This window comes from Volvox carteri (assembly GCF_000143455.1).
Source record: "Volvox carteri f. nagariensis unplaced genomic scaffold VOLCAscaffold_95, whole genome shotgun sequence".
Taxonomy (NCBI): domain Eukaryota; kingdom Viridiplantae; phylum Chlorophyta; class Chlorophyceae; order Chlamydomonadales; family Volvocaceae; genus Volvox; species Volvox carteri.
The window spans coordinates 35,711-52,300 of NW_003307638.1; the positions used below are offsets into that span (position 1 = coordinate 35,711).

Here is a 16,590-nt window from a genome sequence, read left to right on the forward strand (position 1 = left end):
CAGCACCCCACTCTTAAGGAATACATAACGGCGACGCTAGCAACTTTGTTACTTAGGTTGGAATAAATTGAGACCCCCCCTAAATGAAAAAAAAATCACTGATGGTGACGCGGTCCGCTCTTGTTCAACGTGTTTATATGTCGATGCTCTGTTTCTTTGTCACAGTCAAGCCGCCACCCCGGGTGCCCCGACGGCTGGCAGCTACACTGGGAGCCTTGCGCACAAACACGCCGCACATGGACACCGTGTCCTGCAGCTCGCTCAGCTCAGACTCCGACACGTTGCTCATCATCTCCACGCGGTCAACCGTGTGGGGGCTCGCGGGTGTAGGTGTCTTCACCGTGGCGCCCGCGCCTGCTTGACCGAGAATGGCCTGCAGGTTGATGTCGCCGAGGATGTCATCCATGTTGGGCCCACGCATCACAGGGCGTGTGGCCTGCGGCTGCAGGGGAGGTGGGACCATGTGGGGGAGAGGGGGCGGTGAGGGGGCTGCTGCGGCCCGCACTGGACCGCCAGCAGATGGAGCGCCAAACATGGATCCCAGGAAGTCGCCCACCCCGCCACCGCCGCCGCTGCTGCCCCCAAACAGCGAGCCCACGAGCCCCATGATGCCACCGCCGTGGCCTGCATGGCCTGCATGCCCGCCAACCTGGCCCCCGTCGTCCGCTGAGGCCACCGCCGCCGCAGCAAACTGCCACGCTAGCTCCGGGTTCTGCCGCATGACCGCCTCGGCGCCGGGCAGAGAGCCAAACATCTTCTTGCTGATGTGGAACATGATGGCGCTGCCGCCCAGCGCCATGAGCAGCTTCAGCTCGGGGGCAACCCTGGCCTTGCCCTTGTACTTTTCGTGCAGCTCCTCAAAGATCTCATCATAGTCGCCGATGTTGTCGGTGATGCTCTCTGACCAGCCATCCAGCTTGATGTCAAATGGGTCGAAGCGGCCGTTGAGGAACTCGACGCCCGACACGACCGCCATCAGCATCCTGCATTGGAACTGCACGGACACGTCCATCTCGCAGTCGCACTTCAGGTGCTCGTACTCGGTGCACATGTCGTCCAGGCTTGACGCCATGGTTAACTTCTTAGGCAGCTTGGTGCCCTTGTGCTCGATGCACTCAAACTGGTAGAGCAGCTCGCGCTTCATGGCCAGGATCTCCTCCTGACTGAGCTGCTTCTGCATGCGGCGCAGCTGCGACACCATGGACGATGTCATGGACGCGTCAGACGACCCGCTGGTTGTGGAGGACACGCTGGACGAGGAGGGCTGCCGGCTCGTGGGCGCGGGCGCGGGCGCGGGCCTGCCTCGCGCCTTTGCGGCGGCAGCTGGTCTGGCGGCAGACTGCGGCGGGTCCTGCCTGGCCTGCCTGGCCCTGCCGGACACGGAGGAGAGCGGCAGGGATCCCTGAGACTGCAACCCATCCTCCTCCTCCTCCTCCACCTCCTCCTCGTAGTACGTCTCGCCGCCCTCATCCCCGCCGCCACCGCTCCCGCTGCACAGAGACTCCGAGGACGAGGCGGAGGAGCGTGATGAAGAGCCCGCCGAGGGTGCTTTGTCCTTGTTCCTGGCGCTGGGGCTGCACTTTGCGCCCGCAGCACGGCGGCTGCTGTTACGGGACACATAGCTGGACGCCACCGACATGGCGTCTATGCTGGCCTTCTTTTTGGGGTTCATCAGGAGCTGCATGCCCAACAGGTCCTCTGCCTCTAGCTTGTGCATGCTGCGCGTCGTGTTGCAGCGGGTAAGGTGCGACACGCTGTGACTGTGTGAGGAACTGGCTGAGACTTCTGAGTGAAGCGCGAGAGTTTTCTTGGGTGGCTTTCAACGCAGATGGGAGCGCGAGCTAGAAGTACAGCCTCTTCATCTCGGTCGAGTGCTGCGTGTACAGGCGGCACAGCTTGCGCCTCAGCCAACGACACGTGCTGACCTCATCCTGCATGTCTGCATACTTGCCAGAGACGCCACCGGACGAGTTCTGCATCACAAGCCGCTTGAACAGCACCGTGCCAGATTGCACAGGTGGTCATACGCGCCAAAAGCGTCGTACAGGGTGCCTCCCGGGCTGCTGAGTATCAGGTATAGGCGTGGCTTGTCACACTCACTGCACGGTAGGGGCAGGGCCTTCACCGCCCTGTACATCGTGCTCACAAGCTTGGGCATGGAGCGGCGGGTGACGCCGTACCGGCAGCAGGCGCCAAACATCCCCATAGAATGCGGCCTTGTCCGTGTCTAGGATGTGGCACACTCTTTGTGACTCGTTGGCGCCGTCATCTTCGCGGCTGTCCTCGTCTTCACATGCAGGGCGGGGGGTCATTGGTCCTGCAATCTTGATCGCTCCCTTTATGCCCGCTTCGACAGTCCTGTTCACCCAAGCCGCAAATCAACTCTCTGACCGCGTGTGAGCTGTGTATAGAGGTTCAAAACAGAAACACTGCGGATGCTTCATGAATGTTTTCAGGCACCATGCTCGGCGTGCACTATGGCGAGGAGCATGCTGTCGCACAGGTCGTCCTTCTTGGCATGTGATTCCATGAAAGTCACCCACCTGTCTTGGTCTTGAACTTGGGACTGCAGGTACGCCCGAGCGGTGGCGATGCCAGACGCCTTGTTGTCACGATAGGTCTTTGCGATGTTTTGGGGGCCTGGAGCTGATTGGGGGCTGGTGTTTTGGGGTGTTTGGGGGCCTGGCGCTGACTCTTCGCCCGCATGCAGGGTGCCGCTGCACTTGGGCACGATGGGCGCTTTGCGCTTGCCTGCGCTTACAAGAACCGCACCCATCACCCGCAGCTTGCTGCAGGCTGATATGAAAGCCACCCTCCGAACCCTCCAGGGGTGGTCTGACCGCACACGGACCTGTTGAAAGTAGCCATATATCAGCACTTGCAGCGTCTTCATAGTGGGTTTTTTCAGCACGGGCTGGTTCTCTATTACCACCGCGTCCATCAGACTGCCCGTGGCGCTCCACCACACGCCGCCGCTGCTCATCCGCTGCGCCAGATCCTTGAACAACGACGCGCATATCTCATCGAGGTCGATCTTCACCGCCTTGCAGCCGTCCTCCACCAGCCGGATCAAGCCCCAGTCCAACACCTCGACGGGCCGCTGCTGCTGCTCCACCGTAGATGTCTCCTCTCCAACACAACTGATATCCCGGCCCTTAGGGCTCGGCTTGCGCGACTTTGCGGCCCTTTTCTCAGCCATGAAGCCAGGCTGGACTCGCAGGAGACAGTACGCGAGGTTACGGATGCCAACATCAAACACAAGCACGGTGCGGGGCTGCTGGGCCGCGCCTTCACTCATCTCCGGCTCTCCTTTTACCTGAATGCTTCTGCTCCGAGGCATGGCGCTGCAGCTGCTTTTGCAGCTTTTGGTTGATAACCTCTACTGCATTGCCCTTAAATCCACGCTTTGATGCGACAGACACTGCGCAGCGCAACAGCATGGACCAGAACACGTCCTTCCAGCCATCGCGGCAATCACGGGCTGCAGACGTCACGGCCTGGTGCAGCACGGCGTAGTAATGGGCGGTAAAGGCCTCCTCCGACATCTGCTTGTGCACCGGGGGGAACAGGCCGCACACCCTAAGCTCCTCCTGGATGGCCAGCATGTTCTCCCTCAGTGCACTCAGCGGCACGTGCCGCAACACGTCCTGGTACAGCACGTAGTTGTATGTTGGGCAGTGCAGCGTGTGCCCGTATTCCGCGGCAACTAGCAGGTTGTTGTTGTCGATAAGGACGGTGTCCTGCAGCATGTCCGCGGCTCTGACCTGGTAGCCCTTCTTTGCGAGGGCTCGGTGTGCCATGGGGGCAACGTGCACGATGGACTTGTGCCGGTCGCCCGCCCCGTCGTCCACGAGGTGCTGGCGTGTGAAGATGGGTCGGTTGAACTTGATCCCCAGTGCCTTCTCGATGCACGGCACCAGCACGTGCGCCCACACATGGTCCGACGCCGTGTACACGAAGAACTCGACGTGGGGCAGGGCGGCAGACAGGCCGTTGTGAAAGTCGGCGAAGCGGGGGCGCACCAGGTGGTGCTGCAGCACATCCACGAGGCTGGCCTTGAACATGGGCTTGCGTGACGGCTGGTAGCGCTGCACCAAGTGCCACTCAACAACCTGGGGCAGGACGTTGCCCACTATCGTGCCATCAATGTCGTAGAACACAGTCAGGACCATCGTGAGATTCCTTCGCCCCTAGACTATATTGAGAATAGAAACCGCTCTCTGTGTGGCATCGTAGGCAATCTGGGGTGTGTAGGGTGGTGTGTAGACCTGCTTGTCCTTTCGGGGCAGCCTTACAACGGGGGGACAATATTGTTGTAGACAGCCGGCCGCCCATTTGCATTTGCGCAGCGCTCAAAGTCACGGCTCAATTTTGCACGGGCAGAATCAGAAGGTCCTGTGAGCGCACACCACATCATCCATGCACCGCCAGTCTGCAGCGGCTCTGGTGGCGCTGGCTACCCTGGCGACGGCGCTAGTGTTCCTGCGGCATGTTGCATGGACGCGGCAGTCCCTCAGCAACATTGACTTTGAGCTGGTGGTGTGCATCCTGCTGTCGCTGCTGGTGTGGGCAGCACACCTGGGCCATGACACGGCTGACATGGCTGACCAGTTCTCGGAGCAGAACACCCTCGACACTGAAGCATTCGCAAAGCTGCTGGCACTGCCAAGTGACGCTCGCACGCTGATCGTGGCGCCCATTGACAACCTCATCCGCAATGCTACTGGCAAGACGAGCAACTCCAGTGACGAGCTACAGGCAGTTGCAGAGGCAGATTATGAAGAGGCCAAGGACCCGTACGTGGGCAGAGTGGTCCGCACGGCCCTGGTAGACCCGGTGGGCAACCAGACGGTGGAGGACGTGTACACCCTGGACCCGAAGCTCTTTGGAAAGATGAAGCTGGAGTACAAGCGCCTAGACGCCTTGCTCGCCACGCTCCATCGTGTGGCTCCCGATTTGTACACGCGGCTGCTCGGTAGCCAACCAGCGGGCGGGGCAGCGCTTGCCCAGCAGTAAAACCAACAACATACGCAAATATACCCCCGCCACCGTGTACGTGAATCGCGTAAAATATGGGTAGACTGTAATGTAAGCACCTCGCCCTGCTGAGGTCGTGACGTCAGCAACCATCCGAATGCAGCCGTGTCCGGTCGACAGAGAGCATAGGACAAAGTGCTTCCGCCGCAGTGACGGTAGGTGCACACAGGCCAATCCCTGGATTGAATTTTTGGCTTCTCACAAGGGCGCACGTGACGGCGGAATCCGTGACATGGGTGCCAAGTACCGTGATCCAGTGATGAGCCGGTGAGAGCCACTTATCTGCCAACCGCGTGTCATGCACTGGGGTAGCAATGCAATGCGAGCCCAACAAGAACATGTAAGGCAGCAAATCTGCGTCTTCACGCGCTCCAGGCAGCAGGGCCACGTCCGTAAAGCTGCCCCACGCAAGCCTCGCTCTGATGCCGCTGCCGTGCCTCGACCACGGCCATGGCCGCGGGAGAAGGAGCAGCAGAAGAAGCAGACGGACAATGAGAAGGAGCAGCAGAAGTTGCGGGAGCAGAGGCAGAAGGAGCGGGAGCAGAGGCAGAAGGAGCGGGAGCAGCAGCAGAAGGAGCGGGAGCAGAGGCACAAGGAGCAGGAGCAAACTCCGCTGCGCAACACTGCTAGGTTGCCGCGTTCCTCCCCCGAAGGCTCAGCCGACGCACCTCCGCCGTCTCCCAACAAGCGCGCACACCAGCCGATGCAGCACATCAAGCAGGCGGGCAGCGTGGAAGCGCTGGTGTGTGCCCGTGAGGGCATCACGGTGCATCATGCCACACCTAGGATGTACTCCATGCCGCACCCAAAGGTCGTCACCAACACGTTGGAGCACGTCCTGACGCTGCAGACGTCAGGTGACAGCCACTGCCTCTTCCACTGCCTGGGCATCACGCTCGGTGCCGAGTATGCAGACGTCCTCACGGCACATGATGAAGCGGTTGCCATGCGCCTGTGAAGCATCTGCACCCAGTCGATGTGGAACATGTACAACAATCAGGCACTGATAACAGAACTCGTGAGGATCGACGACTACGTGGCGCAGGTTAGGAACGGCCAACCGGCGCAGGATGTGCTGACCAACGTTCCAGTGTCAGCCGAGATACTTGGCCCGGCGGCTGATGAGTACAGGGCGGCCCTGACAGTGGCTGCAAGCGGTGGGCGCCAGGACGTGGGCTACATCCCAGCGGGCATGGCCATGCTGCTGGGCCTTCTCCTGGGCCTGAAGGTCCATCTGTACACGGCCGTCGGTGGTGCTATGGCGGATGACCTGGAGGGCACAGTGTTTGTAAGGGTGACACATGCTGCGCACACAACGGGCATCCGTGACACCATCGGCACTCCCGCAGCCGCCAGGTTTCCCATTACCAAGTCATGTACCATACCGTGGCAGGGTCGCATGGCCAGGCCCTGGGGCACTACGTGCTGCTCGTGACGGCTGGCAACACAGCGGCCTGGCCCATGGGTGACTCGTACATCCCACACTACATGCAGCCTGTCAGCCCCGGCACCCGTAACCGCGTCGGAGTGCTGGGATACCTCGACCGTGCCGCGCCCAGGTGCACCGCCAACGCCGACAGGGACCCTGCGCACCTGGCCCGCCACCTGTACATTGCCGATGTTGTACACGGTGCACAGTACGTGCTGCATGCGGGCGGTGTGCCGCCTTCCAAACCAGATGCGCCAGGGTGGCCTGAGGCAAGGGAGTGGTATGCGGGCGCTGCCCCCTGCTTTCCACCTGAACGATGCAGAGTGCAACGTGGGCCGCGGTGCACTGCTGGTGGTGCCGCAGTGGAGCATGCTGCCGCCGGATGTGGCCTTCCCGCTGAAGTGCTGGCACAAGGTGCGGCTGCTGACCGGCACTGCACCCCCGCTGATCAACCGCGAGGATATTACCATGCTGGAGTTTGAGGACGTGGACGTGAACGATGTCTGGTTCATGGGGCCGTACGATGACTGCAACAGGTACGCCTGGATCCTGGAGGACAGCATGGTGCAGCAGCTCCGCAACAGCTCCACCGTGAGCATCAACCACCATATCCAGGTTCCTATCGCCTCGCTGTGTGTGCTGAGCGGGCGCGGTGACATCAGCGCCGACCTGCACAACACGCTTCAGACCAGGTGCCTCAACCCGTGCCATGTGCTGCGCAACATGCTGCCAGCCCTTGGCGACCGGGACATTTTGCTCCTGCGGCAGATTCTCAAGCTGGCGTTTTACATAGGGTGGGTGTACCGTGGATGGCAGGGCCCTGGCGCTGGGCTGCCGCTCCAGAAGCTGAACATTCATCCCCATGCGCAACGGGCCCCAGAATGATGGGAGCGGCGCCCGGCGCCTGGTGTCCCGGCCCAGCTTGCGCAGGTGTTGGACGGGGTGGTGGGAGGCCTGCTGGCGGCTCTGCAGGCCGTGCTACGCCACTGCGAGTCCGTGCTGACTCCCCCCACGCTTCAGATGTTCAAGACACTGATGCCCCTGCAGAGGGTCGATCCCAGGACTCGCGGCTTTGCAACAATGCCGCCTGGCCGCAATAACATGTTGCAGATGCGCATTGAGGCTTGCGCTCGCGGAGAGGCGTGCACAGCAATGGCCAACGCAGTCATCATCAAGTCAAGCTTTGCTTACATGAGTATTGTCCTGGGAGCCTTCATGCAGGGCGTGGACCCGCAGCTGGTTGCTGCAAAAGTCTAGAACTGGAAACGGACTCCAAACGGCGGAGGTTGCGATGTTCAGGGCCCTAGGCAACATTTTTTGTTTTCATGTATCGGAAGAGTAGCCGTACAGCGTCCGCACAGCATGGTGAAGAAGGCCTTCTGGGCACATGAAAAAAGGAAAAAAATCACGTTGTCCTTTTCCAAAGACAAAGGCAAAAGGCGGCTTCCATTCCCTACAAAACGCGTGATGTGTGCCCCGAACAATATGTGCTGTTGAAGCAGGTCCACGGCATAACACCCACCAGCCTGGCATGGGCGCTGATGCAGCGAGCCCCCTGCTGGAAGCGGTTATCAGGACAATCAATGCAATCCCGCGGACCATGTATGCTGCCTCCATGGACGCGACACAGAAAATCGCTGGCAAGCTGCAAGAGTACGCCGATGTGATGGGGGGATCCTATGTGAGTGGCGACAAGGACACGCGTGGCCTGGTCGTGGAGAGGCGGCACCGCAGGTACCTGGACGACCTGCGCCGCCGAGACATGCCTGCGTACCGCCGCTTGCTCGAGCTGGCTGATAGGGCCGAGGCAATGCCCCCGCAAGAGCGGGAGAACACGCTGAGATCCTACTTTTCGAGCCCCCTGCCAGCCTGATACACTGATGCACCTAGGTCGGGTTGGTCAGGTCGGGTTTCCATTTTCAGCATAACCTAGGGTGTAGTGGCGACCGCCACGCAAGCGAGGGGGCCTACAGTGCCCGGAGGGGCGATGCCGCCCCCTGTCATGCTGCCACCTGCTGGCCCCATCAGGCTCAGAGGGCCGCCAGGCCGGTGGCGCGACCTGCCGCCTGAGATCTTGGCCACCACTGGTATGGGGAGGCGGCACGGGGTCAGCCACACCACGCAGCAGGTCCTGCAGCTTGAACCGCATCTTCATGCTGACAATGGGCATCAGCTGGGGTGCAGTGGTGGTCAGACTCGCCTTGAGGTCCACGGTGCAGGCAAGATGCAAGCAAGGCATGGCCTCCAGCAGCAGCTCGACCACCAGGCTCCGCACGCCAACAGGACGATCGGGACAGCTTGCAGCGTCCAGGCCCTTGGCCAAGAAGGCCTGTAACTGGCTCATGTGGTCTTCGCCAGGCGCACCACCTTCATATGCAGCCGCTCCAAGGGGTCCGCTCAGGAGCTGCATGGACACCCTGCATCACGCCATGAGCGCTGCTTTTTCCTTCACCGCCGTGCAGAAGGTGTCGTACTCCCTCTGCACGTCGTGCTCGTGCCCCACACGGTCCAGCAGCACTGTGTCGGCAGCCATGCCGAAGAACGCATCCACAAAAACGTGCACACAGGCCGCGACGCCCTCACCCTTCATGGAGAACACGTCAGCCAGGAGGGAGAGGTACACCTTGGTGTAGCTGTGCTGCCTGGTGCAGCATGCCAGCAGCATGCTAGCAACGTTGGCAGCCATGCTGGCCGCCATGCAGCGGTGGAGTTTGTCCCAGATGACTGCCCTGTTCGAGCCGTTTGCCTTGTTGGTGAGGGATATGAGCTCTAGACGCAGCCTGTCGCCTTGCAGGGGCTGCTGCTCCGCCCGCTGGGTGCTATCCTACCGTGCCAACCGCTAGCGTTCCTCCAGCAGCAAAGCCGCCGCTGCGGCCCGGAGCGCGAGCGTACCCACGCCCCCCGCGGCCGCTACGCCTTCCCCAGCCGTGATGCCTCGGACCGTGCGACGCAGGCGGCGCGCTGTGCAGAGCATCAAATGGCTCCTCTTGGAAGCACCTGTGGCTCGCGATGATCTCGTCAAGCCTTGCAGCCACCGCAGCATCCAGGCGGCAGTCACCCTGCACTCTCGCTTCCTTGTATGCTGAAGCCATGGCTCCAGGTGCAGCGAGGCGGACAATGGCAGCAGCGCTTGTGGCGTCGAGGGGGGTCTGTTTTGGGCAGGGCTGGGGTGATCGGTATCAGTAATGCGAAGGTGGATTCCTTATGCGGATTTGTTTGTCCCGCCTGCCGGGTGCGTTGGCGCCTACATGCCCGACAGCAGCTGCACCAGTGCCACGCGGTCCTTGTAGCCCGGGCTCTTGAGCACCAGAGAGCCGTCTTGGTTGAGGACCAGCAGCGTTGGATAGCTCGCCACTCCGTGTGCGGATGCGAGAGATGCACATGCATCATCCTGGTCCATGAAGCAGATGGCAGGGGCGGGCTCCACACGGCCCGCGCTGGCCTTGGAGGCCACCAGCGCCTCCCATTCGGGGATCTGTTTCACCGTCCAGCCGCAGCGGCTGGAGCCCGCCATCACTGCACGCTTGGGCCCCTGCTGCGCAAAGGCTTCACCCGCGGTCTTGCTCACGGGGCATGCGGATGGGCCATAGTAGATGTTGTACAGGTAGAACAGTGTGTAGCACAGCAGCACGACCAGGCTGAAGATCAGCAAGTAGGTGATCGCGTCATCCATTGTCAGCTTCACTCCGCTGCTTGCGGCAGGCACGTTGCCCATACACGGGGTGGACGGGGGATGGGGCGCCTTGACCATGCGCACGTGTGTGTTATGAAGGGCCGTTGGACGAGATGCCAGGGAGCAAGATATAGTAACACCCCAGAAAATTTGCGCATTGCCCTTTTATCCACGCTCTGCCACGCGGGCCCACACAGCCCCCACACAACCCGCACAGCCTCACTTCTTCGCAACACCCGCTGCAACTAGATACTGCACCAACCAGTCCGTGCCGAACTGTTCGCAGACGCTCCTGAACACAGCACCGCCAACAGTGATCTGGCGACCCGACACAATGCTGACCACCCGGCGGATGCCCTTGCTGTGCAGGATGACTATGGTGCAGTCAACAATGTCGCACGACTTGCTCCCCAGCTTTGGCTTGGGCTTGGCAGTGTTGTGAGGAGCGCGTCTAGCATGTCTGTCCCGGCTGGCGGCTGTCGCCTGCACCGTGCTGCGGCGCTTGGGAAGCAGCGGCTTGATCGTAGCGTCATACAGTTTCAGGCTCGTGACAGCAGTAGGGCGCTTATGGGGTACAAAGTGCATCATCTTGCGGGCTAGCGCCATGATGGCCGTGGCTAGGTCCGCTTCATCAGGTCGCAATGCCTCCTTCCGCATGTACGAAACAACCAGCTCGGCCATGGAGATGCCAAAGGAATACACGTAGATCTGGCCTAGGTTTTGGTTCAGGTAGTCGGTATTCAAGCCGCCGGACACCGTCAACGTGTTGCTCAGCGTGTATGCCTGCGCGGCGCACTCTTCATTGTTGAGGTACCTGCCGATGTTGCGTCGGGTGGCAGGCGTGGTGTGCTCTTCAAAGGCACGTTGGCTCAGTCTCTGAAACGTCTGCATGTGCAACCCAAAGTTCAGGTCAGCAGATTGAGGGGCCGCACCACCGATCCACTGCGAGTACAGTTCGAACTCTGGAGGGTAGTACTCGTACTGGGTTTTCAAGATGCTGTGGTTCCTGTTGCCATACACATCCCCGAAGGCGGTCATCAGGCCAAAGTCGATGAGCAGCACCCTGCCGTCCTTGTTGTACACCATGTTGCGTGGCTTGATGTCTAGGTGGACAAGCTGTTGGGCCGCCAGCCTCCCAATCCCCATGAGCACGGTTCGCAGTCCCCGCACCACGTCTGCAAGCGGCACACCCTTGGACGCGCACTCATTCAGAGCAATGCCTCCGTCCTCGTAAACCAACTGGGTGAGCATGGATTGCCCCTGGAAGCTGTTCGTCAGGTCCTGGCCACATTTGCCCAGTTCCTCTGGCGGCACGCTGTCAGTTGCCATGGGGCACATCTGCGCTAGCCGAACCGTAAATCTGCCATGCCGGTCAGCCTTGGCAGCCATGGTGTTGTGTATATCGTACTCCTCCTTTGCATGATGCGAGCTGCCGAATATCTTGGAGACCAGGGGCACTCCGGCGCTGGTCCTGGAGCCGTCACTGCATGGGACGTGCGGGTGCATCACGCAGCCATACGAACCGTTTGCAATGTAGTGCTGCCTGCCGCCACGACCTTCATCTGGCGTGGACATAGCTGCTTCTACCCCGCAATCAGCAGAGCTCAGCAGAGCTTCTTGTACACCTTGGTTTATGATGAGAATAGAAAACGCTCTGTGCCATACCTCTAGGCGGCTCTCTCAAAGTTGGGACACCCCCCCAAAAAAAAAAACTTGGCTAGCCTACCTCAGAGCCCTATGTCATATGTCCAAGGTCAGCTTGCCGCCTGGCTTCTTGTCAAGCACTGCCCGCGGCGCAAGGGGTCCAGCGGCTCCAGCACCGTTCTCGGCAGGTGGTGGACGATGCTGTGCTGCTGCTTCAAGCAGCCGCACGGGCGGTGGTGGCAGCGGCAGCACGGGTGGGGGTGGAGCCGCAGCACCCCAGCAAATGATGAGCGCCCGGGGGAAGAGGTAGCGCACGGTGAAGCCTGCCTTTGTCAGCTGGGCCATGAGGTAAGTGATGCACTGGCAGATGTTGTAGGGGGGGTGGCCAATCATGAATTCGGGGACGTCGAACACGATGTACAGCACACCAGTTTTGACTGCTGCCTGCATGCGCTTGCGGCACCGACCCAGGATGGCGTCAAAGCAGGATTGCACGCGGCTGGTGCGCTTCTGCATGCACGAGCGGAACTCTTGGATGGTGGCCATCCACTCTTGGATAATGGTGTACGGCGGATAATGAACCTGCACATAAATTCACGCCTGTGTCGCCATGGAGCCCTCTTACCTGTTCATCCGCATGCCGAGCCACAGGAACTGCTCCATGATCAGGATGAGGAAAATGCCCGAGAGCACGTACAGCAGCAGGTCGCATACGTGCTTCATGTGCGAGGCGTTGGCGCCCGTGCTGTTGATGTAGCCCTCGGCCACACTGCTGGGGGGGCTCAGCACCTTTGCCGCCTGCTGCGCATCCTGCTGCGCCTCACCCTCCTGATCCATCTCCCGAGTATTCACGGTGAGCTGCTCGCTCGTAGTCATGCACGGTGAGCCCCACCTGGCGCCAGGGCCGCCACCTGCATGCCCTGCCCGAGTGCCGTCCAGAACAGATGTGTACTGGTGGTCCCAGCCGTAAAAGTCGTCATACTCCATGAATGCGCCATCGGGATGCAGGGTTGCCGGGTCGCTGCTGCTGAGGCCTGCCACCTGCACCTGGGTAGCCGCCAAGGGTGCCAGTGACGCATCAGGTTGCCGGGTCGCCGCTGCTGAGGCCTGCCACCTGCGCCTGGGTAGCCGCCAAGGGTGCCAGTGACGCATCGTAGTGTGACTCCTGGCCGACCACCACATTGCACACGCTGTCGCCCTCCCGGCCCCGAGGGTGGCCTCGCACATACATGAACCTGTCGGGGTAGGGCCCGTATGTGTCCGGGCCCAGCAGCTCGGAGCCCATGGGCGCGCAGCTGCCCAGCCCGGCGATGTTCAGGGCGGCCGCTGCCATACTGCTACGCGTGTCGCCGTTGCCCACGGCCCCCGCGCGGCGCCGCCGTGGCGGCCGGAAGCTGTCCACACCCCACGCGTCTGAAAGCATCGTGAACTCCACCATGGGTATTGTGACTCAGTCGCAGTGCTGGTCCTGGTCCTTGCTCAAGTTTACAATAGTGCTGACAGAATTGTATTCCATCAGCATACGTGGTGGTAGGCGGGGCACCGGCGCGGGCGCACGCAAGTCCCAGAAAACGTTCACAAGACGTATATCCGGGTCCAGAAACTGTCTGCTCCCTGTCTGCTCCCTAACCTCTCCTCCGCATGTTGTGGAGCGTCGCAGAGCGCTCGGCGTGCGCAGCTGTCTACGCCGCCCTCGTCACTTACCTGGTCGCAGTGTGTGTGCGCATGACCCACCCGCATCCCACGTGCGTGGTCAGCATCCTGTCTGAGCGCCTCGGGTGCTTCCTAGCTTTCACCGTGAGCACCGCGGCTGCCCACCTGGACTTGACAGCCGGGCTGCTGATGGCAGGCTGCGTCACCATGGCTTGCGCCGAGGTGGACATGCTGATCGGAGCCACCCAGCCTGCTCAGTGATGTGATATTGTGCGCGGGCGGCATTGGCGGCATTTTCTAGCCCAATGTAAGGAAAAAACGTGTCTACCAATCAAATCGCCTAGCCGTCCGCGGTCATGTATGACCTGCTTGTGCAGCTGAACACCAGCAAACTCTTTGCCGGGGTCAGCATGCTGATGCTCAACTTGGGGTCCCGCTACGTTGTGACCGACATCACCAAGGCACAGGAGCGCCTGCTGTCCAGCCCAGCGGCCAAGTGCGCCATTCTGTTCTGCATGCTGTTCGTTGCCATCCGCGATGTCCTGCTCTCGCTCTGCATGGCCGCATCGCTCATAACGATGCACATCACAGTCCTGCATGAGCGCAGCAGGTTCAGCCTTTTGCCCAAGGCGCTGCTGGCGGCGCCGGTGCCAAGCATGCATGACTACTTGCGTGCAAAAGAAGTGGTGAGGTCCTTCGAAGGCGGAAGCGGCGCAACTCAGCCACAGAGCCAAGCCCAGAGCCAACAAAGCCAAGGTCAGCCCCAGCGTCAGCCCGCCTCACCTTGTCACGACATTTTAGCGTCACGTTCATTTTACCGTCTTTTCTAATCGTCTTAGGTTATAATCGGTGCGAATACGCGAATTTCGTGTATAATCGCGTAAGGTGTTTGGTTCTTGTCTTACACTTCGCTGATGGACTTATGGACGAGACGAGAATGTACGCTCGTTCGCGTATGTTTATGTACTTTACTTGTGAATTGTTTATTTCTTGTGTGAATGTTCTGTCACACGGGTTATAAGGTGTTTCACTTTTGTCATATGTGGACTATACGTCGTGGTCGTACTCGAGGCTTATCTTTTGAGGGCCTCCTGTGATCGACATCGTGACTTCGGTATTTATAGCCGGCAGCGAGCTTGGAAAAGTCGCTTTACGGCTCATGATTGGAACATTGTAAAGTTCTCTGAGCTAGACAACAAGCCCTGTGCGGTCCTCCCTTCTCGTAAGCCGCATAAGTAACTTCTTTCCACCAGCCGAACTCCTGTGTGGGCCATTCAACGCCCATATCCTTCACGCCGGGCAAACTCAGTCGGTAAGGTAAATCATTATCGCTGTTGATTGATTGCCTGGAGGGAATCTTGGCCCCTTTCGCGGGTTGCTATTTGCTGTGTATTACGACTTGCCCGTTCGTGTGCCGTCTAGTCAGCATCCAAGCTACCTGCAGGACTTCGCCAAGCCACCCTGCCTTCCATAGCCGTAAAGCCTAAATCAGGCTAGAAGACCAAGTAAGTTCGGTTTTGGGGTTTACCTTAGGTGTTCTGTCGCCTAGGGGATATTCGGGTTGCTTTTCCCAGCACCCTTTTTGGTAGGTTAGGCAGGCTAGGTCACGCCAGCCGCAGCCGGTCAGCAGTGTTACGCACAGCCGGTCACTTCGGTCACTATTCGGTCACTTTTACAATCGATACTGTGTTACGCACAGCCGCCCTACCATTCAGCAATTTCGGGCCATTTTCTACTGGGTCGATTTGCTTGTGTATTCGGTCACTTTTACAATCGATACTGTGTTACGCACAGCCGTCTGTCGAACACTCGATCCCGAATACTTTATACGATCTACTCGTTTTACCATCTAGGCTTGGTCAGCCCAGCCTAACATTTTTCCTATACTATATATTCAGCTCACCTGAACAGCAGGCTCGAGCTCTTCTGTGCTTAACGAGCATTTCGCGTACCTCTGGCCGAATTCTACGGAGTCATACCAATTCGTTTGCTTTTACTAGCCTCAATCCGCTTCTGCAGTGGACCGTTACGAGGAAGATTACCGAAGGCCATTAAGAGGACGCGCGGGTCGTAACCCTCTCGGTGTGCGCCACCGAGGTTTTCATCATCAAGGTGGTCGGGGCCAGCAGGGCCTCCGCAGGCGGTTTAATCAGCCTAATCATCCACATTTGGTCGATCCGTTCGACCAGGAGGCGGAGCCTGTCGACATAGGCCTATTGGCGAGAGGCGTGCGTTTTGACCTGGAGCCACGCCCAGCCATTTTTCGTATACGATACCTGGTAGTAGTGCAGCTGGACCCCGAGCTTGAGCAGCTACCGCGGCCGACGAGCTTTGTTACGGCCAGCTCCCAGGGGGCGAACATTCGACTACCTTTATTTGAATACGCGGACCTGTGCGCGTCTCCACGCAGTGACATGATGGAGTGATCACTGTAACCTCATTGAGTCGATTTTCTCCTCTTTTCTGACGCGGCAGCCATAGAGCAGTTGTTCAAGCACCACGTACTCATAACATCACTTTCCAGAGTCACTGATTATTCCAGCTGCGTTCACGCAGCTACTCTTTATTTTTCAGCACAATACAACGCAACTTTACAGCGACACCAGCTTAGGTGGGGCGGGTTTAGTACTCTTTAGTAGTCGCTAGGCTTTTTATTGCTTAGTCCTTGCCTGTTCGCTTCGCGTTTGTTGCTGCATCTTTCTCTTTTCCTTTTTCTCATCTTGTTTTTCGTAAGCTAATTATTACACAGGGAAGCATAAGTCCCACGGAGCCGCTACGTCGCAACATCCCGCGGGCCGCCACTGCGCAACATCTTCGCTCGACGAGTCAGCGAGATCAGCAGGAGGTAAGCAAGGTTTCGCGTAAGGATACACGTAGGGTGTCCACCTCAGGGTCTAGTACTAGCGAAGCCGCCCGTATTCCGCGCTCGCGTTCCGATAGTGGCCTAGCAGTACAGGTGGAACTTCCCCTGACTAAGTTAGCTCCAACTGAGGGTGAGGTTACTGCTCCACTAGAAACTACCGGAACAGATTCCGATAGGGAGAAGTGGTCGCGTCTCTTTGAAGCGCTAGGTAGGCCCCGCACCTACATCAACCCTATATTTGCTAGGGACAGCGATTCTGACGACGAAATCATGCAGAACCTTTACCCTACC

The 16,590-nt window shown here is 59.5% G+C and overlaps 6 protein-coding genes across 6 annotated transcripts; 3 read left to right on the top strand and 3 right to left on the bottom strand.

The window, feature by feature from the left end:
* Positions 1–133: 133 nt before the first annotated feature.
* Positions 134–4,172, bottom strand: VOLCADRAFT_99759 (uncharacterized protein; the record flags this gene model as incomplete). Its single annotated transcript, XM_002958464.1, has 5 exons — positions 134–442; positions 506–1,718; positions 2,101–2,358; positions 2,544–3,213; positions 3,317–4,172. 5 exons carry the CDS (start codon positions 4,170–4,172, stop codon positions 134–136), a joined length of 3,306 nt encoding a protein of 1,101 aa, XP_002958510.1.
* A 247-nt stretch (positions 4,173–4,419) lies between these two features.
* On the top strand, positions 4,420–5,016 carry VOLCADRAFT_99760 (uncharacterized protein; the record flags this gene model as incomplete). The annotated part of the gene is made up of 1 exon (XM_002958445.1): positions 4,420–5,016. The coding sequence occupies one exon, from the start codon at positions 4,420–4,422 to the stop codon at positions 5,014–5,016; it is 597 nt and encodes a 198-aa protein (XP_002958491.1).
* Positions 5,017–5,134: 118 nt separating this feature from the next.
* On the top strand, positions 5,135–7,723 carry VOLCADRAFT_99761 (uncharacterized protein; the record flags this gene model as incomplete). Its single annotated transcript, XM_002958446.1, has 6 exons — positions 5,135–5,304; positions 5,413–5,889; positions 5,998–6,325; positions 6,394–6,596; positions 6,676–7,264; positions 7,397–7,723. 6 exons carry the CDS (start codon positions 5,135–5,137, stop codon positions 7,721–7,723), a joined length of 2,094 nt encoding a protein of 697 aa, XP_002958492.1.
* Positions 7,724–7,997: 274 nt separating this feature from the next.
* On the top strand, positions 7,998–9,397 carry VOLCADRAFT_99762 (uncharacterized protein; the record flags this gene model as incomplete). The annotated part of the gene is made up of 6 exons (XM_002958447.1): positions 7,998–8,200; positions 8,495–8,679; positions 8,750–8,931; positions 8,982–9,083; positions 9,169–9,219; positions 9,392–9,397. The coding sequence occupies 6 exons, from the start codon at positions 7,998–8,000 to the stop codon at positions 9,395–9,397; spliced, it is 729 nt and encodes a 242-aa protein (XP_002958493.1).
* Positions 9,398–9,710: 313 nt separating this feature from the next.
* Positions 9,711–11,714, bottom strand: VOLCADRAFT_108154 (uncharacterized protein; the record flags this gene model as incomplete). Its single annotated transcript, XM_002958465.1, has 2 exons — positions 9,711–10,155; positions 10,363–11,714. The coding sequence occupies 2 exons, from the start codon at positions 11,712–11,714 to the stop codon at positions 9,711–9,713; spliced, it is 1,797 nt and encodes a 598-aa protein (XP_002958511.1).
* Positions 11,715–11,879: 165 nt separating this feature from the next.
* On the bottom strand, positions 11,880–14,249 carry VOLCADRAFT_99764 (uncharacterized protein; the record flags this gene model as incomplete). Its single annotated transcript, XM_002958466.1, has 6 exons — positions 11,880–12,282; positions 12,409–12,830; positions 12,898–13,018; positions 13,602–13,686; positions 13,765–14,029; positions 14,220–14,249. The coding sequence occupies 6 exons, from the start codon at positions 14,247–14,249 to the stop codon at positions 11,880–11,882; spliced, it is 1,326 nt and encodes a 441-aa protein (XP_002958512.1).
* Positions 14,250–16,590: the final 2,341 nt, after the last annotated feature.